Below are 16,814 nucleotides of genomic sequence, written 5' to 3' on the forward strand. Positions count from 1 at the left end.
CACCACCCCCACCACCCAACTGCTCTCCTGGTGTGATATGCACCACACAAATCACTGGTAAGAAGAAAAAGGGTCAACAGCAAGTAAACGGACTGTAGGCCTGCTGGGACCTCTGCTGTCTAATGATAGACTGAACAATGCCACAGCTCACTCTCCACTGACACTGAGCTGCAGGGGTGAGACAGCATTATGTCAAAAGTTCGGCATCCCACCTTTTAAACAACTTCCCACCTAACCATTGGAGCACACCCACGTCAGGCTTGCCGGTGGCAAGGAATGGGAGTTGTGTTAAACATTTGCAGGCAGAGACAGAAAAAGAGAAAAGAAAAGAGAGTGAGGGTGAGTTCACTGCAGTAAATTAGTACCCACAGAGTTATTATTGTAATCAGAGGTTTTGAGGGCTTTGAATGGTGGAGAAACTCCCGTTGTGTTAGCCTCCGTCCGACAGCACGGGCCGCAGACCTTCTACTGTATAATCACTATCATTTACCACAGTACAGCACTCCTTTGTTTATTGAGATATTAATCTGGGATAAACAAAGCTTTTGACAAAACAAATTAACACTCTCAAAGAAGTGCTGCACTAATGGAGTCCATTGAGATTGATATTAAAATGTGGATGAGATGGCAGAAGAGGGAGGAAAAGAAAAGGAGCTGGGAGGTGCTGGAAAAAAGAGAAGCAGGCCCTAGGTGACGCACATTCCTCCTCTCATGGGGAGTGTCTGTCTAAACAGTGTTTCTCCCTGGGGTGGGTCCCAGCTGAGCAGTAGAGATCAGCATCAGCATATTATGTCAAATACAATGAGAGAGGGATGAAGTTAATGATGATGGTGATGAGAGTGATGAGGAGAAAGATGATGATGGCTGCCTTGTGTTTCCCATTAACACTTCCACCCTGGAGTGAATTGTTTGATCTTCAATCCTGCTTGTTAAAATACATTCAGTTGTCCTCAGTTGACCAGCGAGTGCTGCTCCGGTACGGTGCCCCACCACTGAGCCATAAGATCTGTGCTTCACATTGTCCAGCACTGCAGCAGAGCAGAATACATGTGCATAATGTCTTTTCATTTGTAAACACCGACAGCTCCCAGGGTCAGCTGCAAATCCAAGTCAGCTACCATCAAACCAGTATTGCACATGTTCCCCCTATGGCTCAAGTGATGATACTAGGGCCTTCTTTCTGAGCCTCATCGTGTTCCATGGCCCATACAATGTTACTTACACAAGTGATTTGAATAACAAGAATAAATGGTGGCAAATCCTTGTAATCCCTCTCCCTTATCTGTCTTTAACCCTCTCTCTCTTTCAGCCCCAGGAGCCACAGCTAAAAGCTGTCCTTTGGGTTCTCTTAGAAGTGGGACAGTCGGGCCCTAGCCAAATGTCACACTGCAGTGGATGCATTTATTTTCTGCTCACGTTCTGTCCACACATCCCAATCTTTTGCTAGGCGCAGGTTTACGAGGGAGACAGTCGAAAGGAAAGAAAAAACCCAATGCCATGAATAAATCAATGTGAATAAATATTCCAAAAACATACATAAAAACTGATAAATAAACCATAACAAATACCTATAAATACAGCGTAGAAGAAGGCAAACTCTCATTTTTTTTAAAGGTCAGACAGATTTCAGCTGGATGAAAGAAGCCTCACGAGCGTCTCTCTCTTGACAGCTAATTTCTCAAATGTATCGCTTGCATAAGGTGGCATATTGGAAACATGTTCCTCCCAATCGGTCAACCCTGCTTGTCATTTTCATGGTATATGGTTATCTCATGTCTCCCGGGGCGGTCTGATTTCTCCTCATACCTGAACGCCACGGCAAGAGCAACTTCCATTTGAGGCAGAGAAGTAATGGCAGCTCTCTGAGATGAGTATCCCCCCTTGTCTGATATGCATTCAAGTCATGTCACAAAAAATAGTCTTTCAAATGTGTGTGCACATTTAAAAGTCTGGTGCACAGCACGCACACACACTGGAAACTTAATACACACAACCAGTCATTCAAACACATTCATACTTACACACATGCACACAAACACATGCACACAGGAAATTAATGAATTGTCACATTAGGCTCTGGAGTAATGCTGAAACTATCTTTAAGAAACAGCAAAATGCAATATTCTCTGATAACAAAACAAATGTCATTATTGTACATGCTAAAACCCATGTTGTTAAAAGTATGTAATCTGGTTATATCTTCCAAATAATACAAGAACAAACCAAATCACTTTATGGATGCTGTCGTTCACCCACAATGCTTTATCGTGCCTGCGAGGCACAGTATGACATTTGACGACATCTATCTCGCTTGCCCCACACCTCCCGCCCCTTGCTGCCCTCTGCAATTCCATCCTGGGAATGTCAAAGGTCAAACATTAACAACATGTAACGGATTATATTACATAAAAATTGTGCCAGGATTTTTTTGTTTCATTTTTCATTTGTATAAATAAAATCTATTACACATTATAATCTGTCTCTCTCTCTGCCTTTCTCTCTCCTTTGGATCACTAAAGATTTTTCACTGAATGGCACAGTGCTGGGGCACAAGAGCGAGAGATCAAGCAACGGGGGAGAGAGATAGAGTGTATCATTCAGGTCACAAACTCCAAAACATTTTATTTTTTTCTTTCGTCGGTTTGTTGCAGTACAAGAAGTCATTTTTCATAGTATTTGTTACTTTTTGTTGCTTTTGATCATCTGGTGTCTCTATTTACATAGTAGGAATAAAGTAGATTCATGTGTGGTTCCTATGTACACAGTTATACCAATTGGTCGACCAGTGTGTTTGCAACTTTTACAGTCTTGCTTGTCACAACCACACACAGGAAACAAGTCCACTTCAACTGGCTAGGCTCTAACAGCAAAGTACAGCGTAGAAGGGGAGGGGGCAACACCAGTCCGCATTTGCCGCCCCCACAGGATGCAGACCCAAAGTCAACAAATTGAATACTCTCTTCAAAACAATAGCAAGGCAGTCATTTAACTTTTCAAATGCCTAAAGCAAACAACCAGAGAGTGGAGAGAACTGGCCAGTCTTATGGATGCAGGCTCTCCTGCTCAGGAGGGGTGGTGCAGCGCCTCCTCAGTCTCCGTTTTTTGCCTCAACTCCACTTCTGTACATAGTTGTCGATTCACAGCAAGAGAAAATGAAGGCAACTACACTGAATCAGCTCCCACTGCCTGCTAGGAACAAAAGCTCTTGCTCCCTTTTACTTAGATGGAGTACTGTTTTCATTTTTGATGTTCAGTAATGAGCACTTCTGGATGAGTGAGTGTATGTGTTTGCTTTGTGAATGTTCTAGTTTCTGTTCTGGCTCAATAAAAGATATTTTTGGCAACAATGAAGAGCTTTCTGCGAGACATTTTTTAGGTTATAATAGTGTACTATATTCCCTGTCTCCACAGCTAACTACTCCTATCAAATGATGATTCAAAAAAGACCTATGGATGGTACGAAACGGAAATGAGATAAAATATAAAATTATATTTCCCATCTCCGGAGGCAGGTCTAAAGAGAAATTACATAAAAAACTTTAACAAAGTTTTAAAGTTTTGAAATATCTGAAGGTAAAGGGGGTGGATCGGTACATTCAGAGTGCTGGACTTGGCCTTAGGGTACCAAAGGAACTGTGGAGGACTGGGATTGGAGAGAGCTGATGAATGCTCTGCTGAAAAACACCCATCACTTATCACTATAAGACAGGGGAGGGTTAAAGATAAAGGCTGATTCTGCAGAGTCAGCCACGACTCCACCTGAAGGTCACTCTGTTTGCTCATCTGTTAGTTAAATAAAAGTCAAGAGAAAGAAAGGCAACCAAACAAGCAGAAAGTGGAGAGACGCGAGAACGAGGCGGGCTAGGAGGCGGCTCTGGCCATCACATTAGTCCCCAACTTCCTCCTTCAGGCTCCAGTCACAGGCTGGTGACCAGCTGCATCTGTCCGTCTCCCTCGTTGTGGGCAGGCTCCTGAGCCTGGTGTCCCTCCCCACTCGGTCTCCGGGGTGGGGCCTGGTAGAAGGTCTGCATGGGGGCCCCACGAGAGCCTAGGGCAGGCCTCCCGGAACTGTAGTACAGCTCCTCAGGGGGCTGGGCAGAACGGGGCACCACCTCCAGGGGCTCAGGACTGCTGTCAGGGTAGGGTGAGTCTCGCAGGTTGGTGATGCTGGTGTACAGGGAGTCACGGGCAGGGGAATCTGGTGCTCTGTTGTCTCCCTGCCCGCCAGCACTCTGGCCACTGTGGCCGCTGTGGCCTAGGCTCTCAGTGAGGTCGGCCGTGTAGCTCTCTGACTCCTCTGCATCGCTTTGGTAGAGGACCGACTGGGCGCGCTGCAACAGCAGGGGTTCCTCCAGAGCTTTATAAAGCAGCTCCACATCCTGCGGAGTGCGCTGTCGGCCCTCTCTCATAAAGTCCTCGTCTTCATCCATACCCATAGATGGCTCTGGCCCTGGCCCTGCTGTCCCCCGACCAACCCCACCATGTGGACGTCCCCTGGCCAGACTGCCACACACCCTGTCACCTGCGTCACCTCCCCCTCCTCCACTTCCTCCTCCAACACCACCTCTCAGGTTGTTGTGCACAAGCTCAGAGATGATCATTTTCTCAAAGGCTGCGGCATCTGAGAGGTTTCGTCGGATGCCTCCGCCTCCAAGAGTCTCTGAGCTGCGAGGATTGAAGAGTGGTGGAGGACTTTCTCCACCCCCGCCACCAAGGAAGTCACAGCTGCCCCCTCCTCCACCGGCTGGGCCACTGCGCAGGGAATAGCTGTTGTTGAAGTTACCATTCAGGGGCAGAGTTTCCATCCCACAGGGGTCACGGGCCTTAGATAACGTGCTCTCTGGACCCAAACACAGAAGAGAGACAGAAGACAGAGGGTTTTGGCATTATCATTGAGTCACATTCAATTGTCAGTAAGAGAAGAAGAGCAAATATCAGATGGTAAAGTTTAAGCTGGAGTAGCTTAGAGTGATGTGAACTAAGGTGAATGAGACTTACTTGGGTCACGGAACGTTCCTGTGTATACCAGAGAAAGTCATGTGGAGTGAATAAAAAGAGAGACACTAGTCAGTAAGTGTTCTTTAATGATGCAACATTAACTTGATGTATTCATTTTCAAGACATTCAAAAAGGGAACCATTAATGGAATAAATAATATCCTTGTCCATCCGCTCTTTTTTCTCTCTCTGCCTCTCTCATATCCAACCTTCCAAATCTTACCGCACGCACAATCACATTAACTCTGATTTATGCAGACTTAGTCGTGTTTGTTTGACATCATATTCCTCCAACATTTACATCTAAGCCACAGAAGATACTCTTTTATTTATTTACTACTCTCAGTGATACCTGGATACATACATAATTCATAAAAAACCTTGTAAAGTAGCAGTAATGTTAATTTTACCACTTCCCTTGAACACACCAACGATTGTGTGCTTTCTCTCCCAAATTACCATCACACAGAAAAGCAAAAGCCAGAAATCCAAAAATTGAGAAGCGTGTTAATTTTTTACATGTAATGTGTTGTGTGACTTTAATCAACGTTCTTCTTCAGTGGTGGTGTGGGTAATTAGACATTCTAATGAAGTGCTCTCCCTACTTCCTCTCCCACTCTCTTCTAAAAATGTCTTGGCTGCCAGGCCTGTGGCCATCAGGCTTGACGTATTGTACGGAGGGGCTTTAAAATATTTAACAGAAACGCCGCCTTAAATTTCAGTCCTCAGACACTGGGCCTGATACTCTGCGGCTGCATAGTCAGCCAGCGACCTGCCACACACAGGCATAGTTCTCGCTTACCAAGTGAATATTGGTACTGTGGAGGAGCAATTACCAGAACATAGCTAATTCAGCAGTTAAGGGCATCCAAAGCGTGGTGTGGGCATGCAGCAATTTGATAAAACAGCCATTAGGCTGCTGAAAGAGTCCCGCTCTGAGATAGAAGCCAGTATGCACACACACAGGCACTTACAGTGAGCACTCACACCTGACCGGCCTACACTTAGATGGACCGTCCCTGGTCACAGAGCTGTCTGATCCCTTTCTATGGCCGTTATGATTTAAAATGACTACTTTTTCTGTCTGGGAACAGAAAAACTGTCCTCAAGATTTCTGGCAGTCACAGCTGTAGCTAAACTTCTAATCAATTTGTGGCTGTTCTCATGAAGATTCAAGATCTGACCAGATGGCTGGTTAGGCTGTAGGCACTGTTTGGCTCTGTTATGCTCAGCCTAGTGAATCCGTCTGACAGCTACATAGTCTGAAAAAAAACAACACACAAACAGGCCCTCACACACACACACACGTGCCCTCAAATACAATAGTGAGTTTGTGTATGCGTGTCAAAATACTGACAGAGTAACAGACAGAAGCGTGCACACTTTATATACACACGCGTGCCGCCAAGACTACACACAAAGACTGGAGCGTTTATGAAGAGCTAACCGGTAGAGTTGAAGACGCCAGGTGAGGGCGGGGTGAAGCTCTCAGCCAGCAGAGTGTTGTAAGGAGAGGTACCAGTGCGAGTCTGTAACACCGGGTTCGTCAAAAGGTGGTTGCCCATAGTCGCTGCAAGACACACACATTTAAAAAATGAGCATGATCAGAAATAGGCTCTTATCTTTGCCTCAAATGTATGCAAAGCAAGCACAAGCAGAAACACTGTTCACAATAGGTGTAACATTTTGAAATTCACGTTTCCAGACTCAGTAATAACATCTGGAATCATAAAAATATTTACTGTTTATTCAGATGGGGCTATTTTTGTTATGTCGGTGCTTTATGGAGTAATGCATTTCACAGTGTTCTCCTCAATGTTTATGCCTGCTGATTGTAACCTTTGAGTAAAAATACAATTGCAGGGGAAAGGTACTGTGTGGAGCATTGCCATTCTTTTTTTTTCTCTCTTTTGGCTCCTGACAATGTAGTCAGATGGGGGAGAACAGTAATGCATGCCATTATGTAGTCTAGGGGTGCAACCATTGAAACACAGTTAATTTCCCAATGAAATGTGAATGCCACTACAAGACAAATATAATTCAAAGAAATGGCACACTGAAAATGTTGTATAATGCCCATGTATGGCTCCAGCCTGAGGCAACTCAAACAGAAATGCCATGAAATTAAAAATAGGACAGCATGACGGAGAGTAGACCAAGGCAAAGTGCAACCTTCAGGTCTCACGACTACCGTTCATCACACAGCGAGGGAGCAGGGAATTCTAAAAAAATAAAATATGCACTCGAACACAGCTATTTATTTGTCATTTCCCCTCCTTTTACACTTCCCCTGTCCATCTTTCTGGCATGCCACACAAACCCCTCTCCCTCCATTTTCTGGCTCGTTCTGCTGTGTCTTGACTCAACCACATTTTCTCAGTTCCTCATGCCAGAATTTTTAACAAACAACACCAAATTAGTTGGGATTAGCTGTCTGTGTGTACCTCATAGGAATATCCTGTAGAAAAAAACAGAAAACTACTTATAAAAGATAGGAGCAGAAAAGAAATAAACAGGAAAGAGAAAATCAGACCAATAAAGAGAACAAGAAAGTGTTGTGTGTGTGTATGTGTGTGTACTGCATGCCTCATCTTCTGGACACATTACTATTGTCAGGAGGAGATTGTAGTTCATAAAGAAGTGAAGTGGAGAAATCAAAGAGATCCAAGATGCCAGTGATAACGACGCAGCATCTCTTCTCCAGATTCGGCTGCTTTAATTACTCCTCCATGATAGCGCCTCTCTCTCTATATATCTCTCTATATCTCTCTTTTCCTCTCCCTCCCTCGTGCTCCCCTTCGTCTTTCACTTTCTGCCAACTGACAAACTTTTCTCAGAAGCACAGAAAATAAAGGCTTCACAGCACAGTTGCTTGTGTTTGACAGCGCAACATGGACTGATCCACATTGTGTCTCCACCAGGCCTGGTGTTTGCTCTATCGTGACGAAAAGCTCCGGAAACCGACCCGCCCGACGCACACACACAGACACACAGACACACACACACACACACACCTCTCATCCATCCAGCTCATTCGTAGCACCCCTCTTCCTCACCCCCTGCCTTGCTCCTGTCACTCTCCTCAATTAGAATAATTACCCCCTGTTCGCTCACACGCTAATCAGTTCATTAAAAAGAAAATGGATGAAATTAGCATAGAGAGTGACGGCTGATTTAGCAACTGCCTCTGTGTCATCATCAACAACCCCCACCCCCACCCGCTCCAACTCAGAACCTGAGCCAACCTTGATCTATGTCACCGATGGGTGCGGCGGTGACGCCACCAGTTGCTGAGGCTGAGACAATCAGTGACTCCACACACATTTTTTTTTCTTCCAGTCTTAAATAACTGCTAGTACCGTATTCATGTGCTGTGTGGGGTTCAGAGGGTACTACATGTGTCACTGCATTCAGGTGACTGATCCCATGCAACTATGAGAAGGCTAAGAGCAGTTCAAACTAGGGCCGGCAATCTCAGGATATCGCATCGCACAGTGCTATTACAGTATTTTGCTATAATGACGGTGTGACAACACATGCAATTCTTTGATATATTCCTAGACCTTATGTGGAGAATACACTCTAAATAGGAAGAACATATATTTACAAAGCAGGAATCAAACCTACTTGGTAGGAAAATTAGAATTTTAGCTATTGTAAGTATATTTTAGGTAAAAGATCTGAGTATTTGTTCTACCACTATGTGATCTACGATGTGGTCAAGTGACTTTATGTAAATTAAATTAGTATTATTGACTTTGAAATTATAAATACACTTAAATCTGTTTTATTACCGTACAGGAGTTTATTGGGTAGGTTCAGGCAGGAATATGAACTCACTAACATCAGTGGCACACCCACACACATATTTACAAAACAGTGTTTGAGCTCCATATATCTTAGTGCTTTCACTGACCAGCAGCTGCCACTGCACTACAAACTGAAACCCACCACCCACCAACCAGCACTGAACAATATGTTATTCAATTTAAGCTACATCTATTGCTGCTCACTGGCTGCAAGGCAATCTGAATCATTAGTTGACCTTAATACTCCAGGCATGTGAACATATTGTTCATCCTGTATACTGTCATATGAGTACATTAAACACTGAATAACAGTGCTTTACCCTGGCTCTGTCCACTCTGTTCCCATGCTTTATGTGTTTTGGTTCAGTTGTGTATATGAGTGTGTTAGAATCTATGTGTTTGTGTGCATTTAAACGTGCATAAATTAACGGTGGAGAAGCAGAGCAGTGATAGAGGGAGGCCTTACCGCGGTTGAGTGTTGGGGTGCTATTGATATCTCCCGCCATGAAAGAAGATTCTGTCTGCTTCCGAACTGTGTCGTTCCACATCCTGCGGATCCGACTCTGGAAGAAGGAGCACAGCGCAGTGAGTGGTAGCAAACAGACAACAAGTTAAATATAGAAACGCGGCGGGTAGACTTTGTAACTCAGTGGGGCTGCTGTAATCAAAACTGTGGGGCTTGCTCTAATCCGCAAAGAACAATAGGCAAACATGCCAGACAAAGAGATTTAGGTGTTGGGTAAAGAGGCACACAGCTATGTCATGTTATCATGAGGGACGCTAATAAACTCGAGATGTGTAAGGCATGATTGCAGTAGCTGATACAATTGTTATTTGGGGGTGTCTTATTACATTGTGGGAAAGCTTGTTTGTTGATTGTGAGGACTAACTTTCAATGTGTGTATACTGTATGTGTCTGTGCAATTGCTCTTATGCCATTATGCACAGTATTTACAAATGTCTTGTATGGTGCCTGTGTCTATATTTAGTCGTGGGCTTCAAAGGATATCTTTATTAATGAGTTATCTACTGTGGTAAGCACAGGGCTGTCAGTAATGGACAGAAACATAAAAGTGAAATTTTCACAACAGAGGTAAGCACGCTGATTAGACCAGATTTGTAATAGAAATGAAACACCTCATATATCATTATGTAACATAACAAAATGTATTGTAACACTGGTGTTTCACATGCTGCATATCTCCTTGTCATTGGCAAATGAAAACAATGTGACTGTGGGCAGAAAAGTAAGTTAAGTCAGTAAATTCAAGTGCTTTGCAAAGTAATCGGTGAGTCATTGGTATTGATCAGCAATCAAACCCCCGCAGATACACTCATTTGTACTTCAGAATTATATAACAGGCCTTTTAAACAAGGGAAAAAATAAATCAGCATGGTGAGGAAATTTTCCTTGTTTCCAAAGCTATTTATTTTGTTTTGACACCCTTTTTGACAGTGTTCTAAAAAAAGTTGGATAAGAAAGTTCATTTGATTCAAGAAAATTGATTTTTCTTTTCATTCTACTGAAACAAGCTGATTTGCACTGAAAACGAGTAAAATCTTTTTGCTGCACAGGCAGATTTACTTTTCATTTTTTCCAAGAAAAACACAATTTTAAAGCTCAACAGTGGTCTGATTGATGTGGAAAGATGAACAAACCGAGCACCTGCATTGTGTGCATACTGCTTTGTGTGTGCCATAATTTATGTGTGTGGTTCCATCCTGCCTGCACCTGTCTGTGGGCCGCTGCGTGGCGAGCTTGGCTGCCGCTGTAGTAGCGGTTGTTGGCACGCAGGCCTGAGTTCTTCAGGGAGCCGTGGGAGCTGGTGGTGGAGGTGCGACTGCAGCAGTAGGAGTGACGCAGACACTTACTGTACTCCTTATGGACCTGTAAAAAAATAACATCACCAGCACAGTGGGCAGGTTTTAAAGCCACTCATAAACACAAACACTTTCAATAGTGGCAATAGCCTGGACTCAATGTAGACCAACAGAGGCTTTTAACACACGGCAACAGCAATATGTACTTACTGCAATCACTCTGAGCATATATACTGAATATCAATCAGACATTCATCCATTTCCACAGCATTCATCTGCTTACTCATATACAGTAACTCTTCAAGTCTTGTATTGTTACCTTCTTCTGCAGGGCACAATGGAAGATGAAGATGAACATGCCCTGGAAGGCATTGAAGGTGGTAAAGAGGTAGGCCATGATAACTGTGTTCTCGTTGATAAAGAGGAGGCCAAAGGCCCACGTCAGCCCCAGCAGGAACAGCAGAGCAATGGCCCCCAGAGCCCACGACCTAATGGAAGTGGACACAGAAAATGACTTGATACACAGAGAAATGGAATCAATTTGGAATGCATCTGTCTTTGCGGTTTATTTATCATTAACTTATGTTTCTTGAAAACACTTGTTTCAAGGAGTATGACTCCCATTGAATAATTTAAACTCACTTAATGTTATCCAGGCGGCTGGAGTCAGGTTTGAGTGCTGAAGAGTTGCGGATCATCTTGTGTAATGTGATCATGAGGAAAATGAGGTTGAGCTAAGGACAGAAGATAGGAAAAATCAAATAAATGTCTTGTGAACTCTCCAAAAATAACCTCACAAAGCAAGCATGGTACAATTATTTGGGTTTGACTGAGTGATATCAAAATAGAGAGGGGAATAATACTGTCAGACAGTAAAGCTAATACCATAATAACAAATGAAACGGGTCCAATGAAGCTCCAGATGAAGTAGTTATCCACTCGCAGCCAGCATCTGGAGTGGCACAGAGGAGAAGAGAGAGTTACACGCAACTAAGCTCACGAACAAACACATGCACAATCAGACACGTGCACACACACGCACACACACAGGCAGACAAGCACACACACTATTTCCCTGTCTCAGCGGATTATCTTATGAAGGCTAATCATCAGGCTTTGGCTAAGTGTGTTCAGAAAAGCCAGTCCATGGGGAGGTGCAAGAGCCGTTCACACAGCACTGCATATTACATTTCCAGCTGGGGGAATAGCATAATCCTACTTCTCAATCTGCAGGTGCAAAAGGCCTGTCTTCACACGTACGCTTTCTTGGTCCCATAGCTCCTGTAGTCTATGGCCGCAGAGATGCCCACCACCAGCGCAGGGAAGCAGTATCCGCACAGATAGTAGTACTTTTTGCGGGAGTACTCGCTCTCAAAGACCTCTACCAGCATGAGATAGAGCTGCACACCCTCCAGACACATCCAGGAGAAAGCAGCCAAGAAGAAGAAATGCAGAAGACCAGCAAAGATGGGACAAGCAATCTGAGGATAGAAAGTATTCAGATGAAGGAAACGAAACAGTTGAGATCAATGCACATTGCATTGCAGTGAAAAACAGGAAAGAATGAGCCAAGTAGTAGTTTTGGATATTCACAGATGAAAATGAAAAGCTGCCCCCTGGGTGACTGACTCTGTGCATATTATTGAATGGTAATTCACTACTCAGTGCAGTAAATGTTTTATAGAGTAATGTATTGACACACTGCCTCAATGTCAGTTTCACAGTCACCATTCAGTGAAAAAAAGTTGTGTTACACTGTAACTCTCTGTGTCATTTTCAAGTTGGAAAATACAAAAACTAACCTGATTCAATTTCACAAGGTGCACAGGCATGTCAAAGAACAGTCAAAATATGTTTCCTTTCCAAACCCCCACCCTCCCAAAAAACATGCATTAAACATGAACATCCCTGGCAGGTATCAGGCTAACATGTGGCCTCAAACTCACATGGTATTCTGTCTTGTCGATGCCAATGAGGAAGAGCAGCTCGGCGATGAAGAGGTTGATGCAGAGGTTCTTGTGGATGGTGTTGCGGTCGGTCTGCAGGCCCCGCAGGAAGCAAAAGGTGGAGATGCAGATGGCTAGACACACCAGGGAGATGACAATCCCCACCCAGGTGATCACAAACAGGATCAGTTCATGCATTCGCCCCTGGTACTGAGGTCCAGGTAGTGTGGCATAAACAAGGGTGGGAAGTTGAGAGTGTGGAGAGGAATGGGGGGAAAAAAGGAGGGCAGAGGGACATAGATACACAGCAGGATCAGACATAGAGAATAGAGAAGGAAAAATATAGGACAAGACAGCGGAATGGGAGATGAGGAGTACAGAGATAGATGGGAGAACAGTGGAAGGAAGAAAAAATAGGGGGATAGATAGACAAAATGGGGGAGGGGAGAGAAAGAGCAAAATTGCTTTATTTAATATTTGTAAATATATGCAAGGAGCTAAAGTGTGAGACAAGAGACAAGACGTCCTGAAAAAAACAATACATGACATTCAAATTCATGTGAATGTCAGCTAGAAGTAGCAGGACATGAATTTGTAAGCATGTGCCTCCCTGAATGTCGGAGTGAAAGAAGGAAAAGAGAAAATTCAAAACAAAGAGCTTGTCAGCCTTGAGAGGATACATTAATGTGCATGTGTGTGAGGCTGTGTGACTGAGAGTGAGCGAACGCTAATGCTCGCACGAATGAACGTCTGCATAAATTACTCGGCTTCCATTTTAACCGTGTGTCTGCCACGCCCTTGTTTACTTACATCCGGCTCGTGGTGAGCCATGAGCACTGCAAAGTTGGTGAGGTGGCTGCAGGAGCAGGTGGTGTGTGTGCTGTTGGTGTCCAGCAGCCTGCAGCCCTGCGATGACCACTGGCCTGTCATGGAGCGCTCAGAGTAGTTCCAGAAAGAGCAATTTGGAGTGTAATAATTTTCCAACTGTGGGAAATAGAAAACAAAGAGTGGGCTGATGGAAAATGTTCATGGCAGTCCATGTGTCCGAATGTAAATTAAGCATGATAAGGGTTGAATTAGGTCACCTGTAGGTGTTTGAGTGTGAAGACCACCGGCTCAGTGAGAAACACTCTGCTGGACTCTTTGTTGATGGAGGCAGCAATAACATGGGAGTTGACCGCCAGGCGCTTCTTATCGTGGCTTAACCCCTCCATTTCCACCTTCACTGTGGCATTCTCAGTGGACAGGAAGGCCCCCAGGTTTTTATATAGAATGAACACCACCTTGATTTGTCCTGCACATGGAGGGAAAGAAACACAAAAAAAGATGAAGAGAAAGAGAATGAAAGGGAGAGAATGTGAACAAAAGTGAAAAGAAAGGGAAGCAAAAAAAAGCAGATGTTATATGAAAAGATACAGACAGAAAGGAGGAGGAGGGAGGGGGAAAAAAAAGACCAAATACAGAAATGGGGGCATAATATGGTAATGCCAGCCAGAGTGACAGAGATAGAGAGTGGGGAGTGACAGGGGGAGCGAGAGGGAGACAGAGAGAGAGAGTTAGTGAAGGTTAGAATGATGGTAAGGACCGTTTCATTTTGACTGGTGGAAGAGAGCGAGATTTAATGTGGAGGGCAATGGAACATTCATCCCTCAAGCATTCACAGATCTCTTATTATTCCATATGAATATTTCATGTGCGTTTGTTTCAATCATTCTAATCTCGTTCCCACTGCAGAGCCGAGCGGAGACAGAAAACAGAAAAGGGTATGGGATGAGGGGCCACGGAGGGAGGAGGGGAGCGATGAAGAGGGGGATGACAGAGAGGGGGGTTAGAAACAAGAGAGATGAGAGAGGGGGATAAGATGGCGGAGAGACGGAGCGAGAGAATGGAATGGGGAAGAGAGAAGAGAGGGAGTGCTGAGATTGCTCTGTCAGACTGGGGCCGATTGTAATCTACACGCCTCCCCAGCTATTCTATTAAGACTGCTGTTAAGAAACCATCAAGAAAAGAAATTGTCTCAGCACTTTTGTTAATCTGATTAGCCTATTATTATGAACCAATAACTTAGTCAACTGCATGCAGATTGTTTTAAGCTTGCATGAAAATGCAAATGGAAACATAAGAGCCGGCTGCACAGGACAGTGCAATTTTTCAGGCCTTGGGGTGAAGATGGGGTGGGATAAGGGCTGCTGACCATTGCGACTGTACTGCTTGATAGTAGACGCCGAGAGCTGGATGGTGCTGTCGCTGGCATAGTTCTGTGGGAAAGACAAGTCCTGCAGGTCCATCTCTGTGTTTAGAACATGCACCTCGAGATCTGGTGGCAGAAACACAGCACGCAAATATTTTATGAAGACCCCACTGTTAAAGATGCAAAAAAAAAAAAAAAAACACCCAAGAGAAATCTAGAGTCACAACCTGGAGGTACAGTTCCACTAAAAATAATCCAAACCGTGGCTCCCTCATACATTCATCATAAATAACACCATTGACTGTGCTGTTTTCTTACCAATGCTGAGTGCTCGGTCAGAAAAGCGGTTCCCATACATGTTGTTGGCCAGCAGGAAAGCTCCTTTTTCTAGGACGTCCAGTAGCATGGTGGCAGTATGAGCCTGCTCAGTGCTGTTCTTGTCCTGCCATGATTCCAGGGCCTCGGGACGCAGCAAGTTATCCACTGTCTGCACCACCGCCTGGCACATGGAGGAGGAGTAGCATTCATTACTACTACTGAGAACACTTCACTTGTTGCAACACTACTAGAGTAGTTGAGAAGGAACGAGTACAAAATAAATCAAGTAATAATGGATAATTAATGAATAGCTACATGGTTACAGCTATAATGTGAATATTTAAATAAATGTAAATGCTCTGAATATTATGGGTTTTTATCTTTAAAATCCTTTTAGAATTCTTTGTCATCCTTGTGTCATTTATGAACGAAGATTTCATTCTCACTCAAAAATGAGTTGCTATTTCTCAGATTTCTAGGAGTTTTTTCTACAGAAGGAGACACAAAAAATAGTAACAGTAAGGCGACCACAAAGTATATTCTATATATATGGTATTTAGTCTGATGCTGCACTGCACGAGGGGACAGAAAATAACATGTTCATAATAGGGCAGTAATGATTAGTGATTGGTTTTGGGTAATTTAGTACACAATTCTGAGTAAATTGGGAACAATTAATTAATAAAAGTGCTTAGAGTGCAGATTTACAGATATCTAGTAACTAATCATTAGACCCTGGTTCATGAACACAGTGTCAGTCTGTTCTGAGTTTTTTTCAGGAAGAGCCATTAACTATTAATTAGCTATTCAGTAATTAGTTAGTTCTTGATTTCTTCATTACCCGGTCCTTGGTAATTACTCTTTTTTATACCATATTGTTCAGTGTAAACATATTACTTGAGCACTTCAAAATACAAAGTCACCACTTTTTCACTATAATTTCCTAGAAACTCACCACTCCCCTGCACTACATTTATTACTGAGCTATGTCAGACATATCACCATTCTATTTCACACTTACAATTCATTTAATGGCAATTTTGATGGTAGTATCAGCTATCCAATTTATTGGAGTAGCCTGCTTGATGAATCATGTAATTCTCTTGCTCAGGCCTCTCAAAATGAAGGATTGACTGCTGCGTGGAATAAAGAGCATTGCTGTTAACAAAATGAATTTTGCATCAGAATGCACTCTATCCACTACAGAAGAAAAAGACGGATCGCGTTTTTGGTTCATCCTCTGAACAGTGCGATTTTTACTGAGCTACCTTGAAGTGAGTGACAAAAATAATGATCAATTACATACTACACAGCAGCCTTTACATACATCTTGCAACAACATGGATCAGAAGATGTGGTGTCATATTACAGTATGCTGCAGACAGGTCAAGACACACAAAAGACTGTGTGCTGCAGAGTGCCGCATTTCATCATTACAGAGAAGCATACACAAGGCCTTTTCATGATATTACATTACAGCTTTCTCAGAACCAGAGATATTGCACAAATATTGAAAAAGCACAGAAGGGTGTAGTAACACAAACTGTTGCCTTTCATACTCGTCAAATTACATTTTCTCAGAGCCAAAGATATTGTACCTTATTGTGCAACACAATAAGGCCAAGGCCAATATTATACAGTTAGGCTCTATCACAGTCCAACAAGGCTAAGATTATGTCAAAGACAGATGACTTCCACATTAGCTGAACCCATATTTCAATTCAATTCAATT

At 43.5% G+C, this 16,814-nt stretch overlaps 1 protein-coding gene across 1 annotated transcript in view; it reads right to left on the minus strand.

The window, feature by feature from the left end:
* Window positions 1-30: 30 nt before the first annotated feature.
* The window catches only part of adgrl1a (adhesion G protein-coupled receptor L1a), a 51,801-nt gene continuing 35,017 nt past the window's right edge, over window positions 31-16,814 (minus strand). The window contains 14 exon segments of the mRNA XM_035655564.1: window positions 31-4,840; window positions 4,999-5,016; window positions 6,445-6,567; window positions 9,273-9,369; window positions 10,539-10,694; window positions 10,947-11,115; window positions 11,270-11,361; window positions 11,513-11,579; window positions 11,888-12,108; window positions 12,574-12,783; window positions 13,384-13,557; window positions 13,659-13,867; window positions 14,768-14,890; window positions 15,083-15,263. Of these exon segments, the coding sequence (XP_035511457.1) occupies window positions 3,918-4,840; window positions 4,999-5,016; window positions 6,445-6,567; window positions 9,273-9,369; window positions 10,539-10,694; window positions 10,947-11,115; window positions 11,270-11,361; window positions 11,513-11,579; window positions 11,888-12,108; window positions 12,574-12,783; window positions 13,384-13,557; window positions 13,659-13,867; window positions 14,768-14,890; window positions 15,083-15,263 (2,763 nt within the window). The 3' untranslated portion in view covers window positions 31-3,917.

This window comes from Morone saxatilis, unplaced genomic scaffold, assembly GCF_004916995.1.
Source record: "Morone saxatilis isolate NCDOM2014 unplaced genomic scaffold, NCSU_SB_2.0 Contig14, whole genome shotgun sequence".
Taxonomy (NCBI): domain Eukaryota; kingdom Metazoa; phylum Chordata; class Actinopteri; family Moronidae; genus Morone; species Morone saxatilis.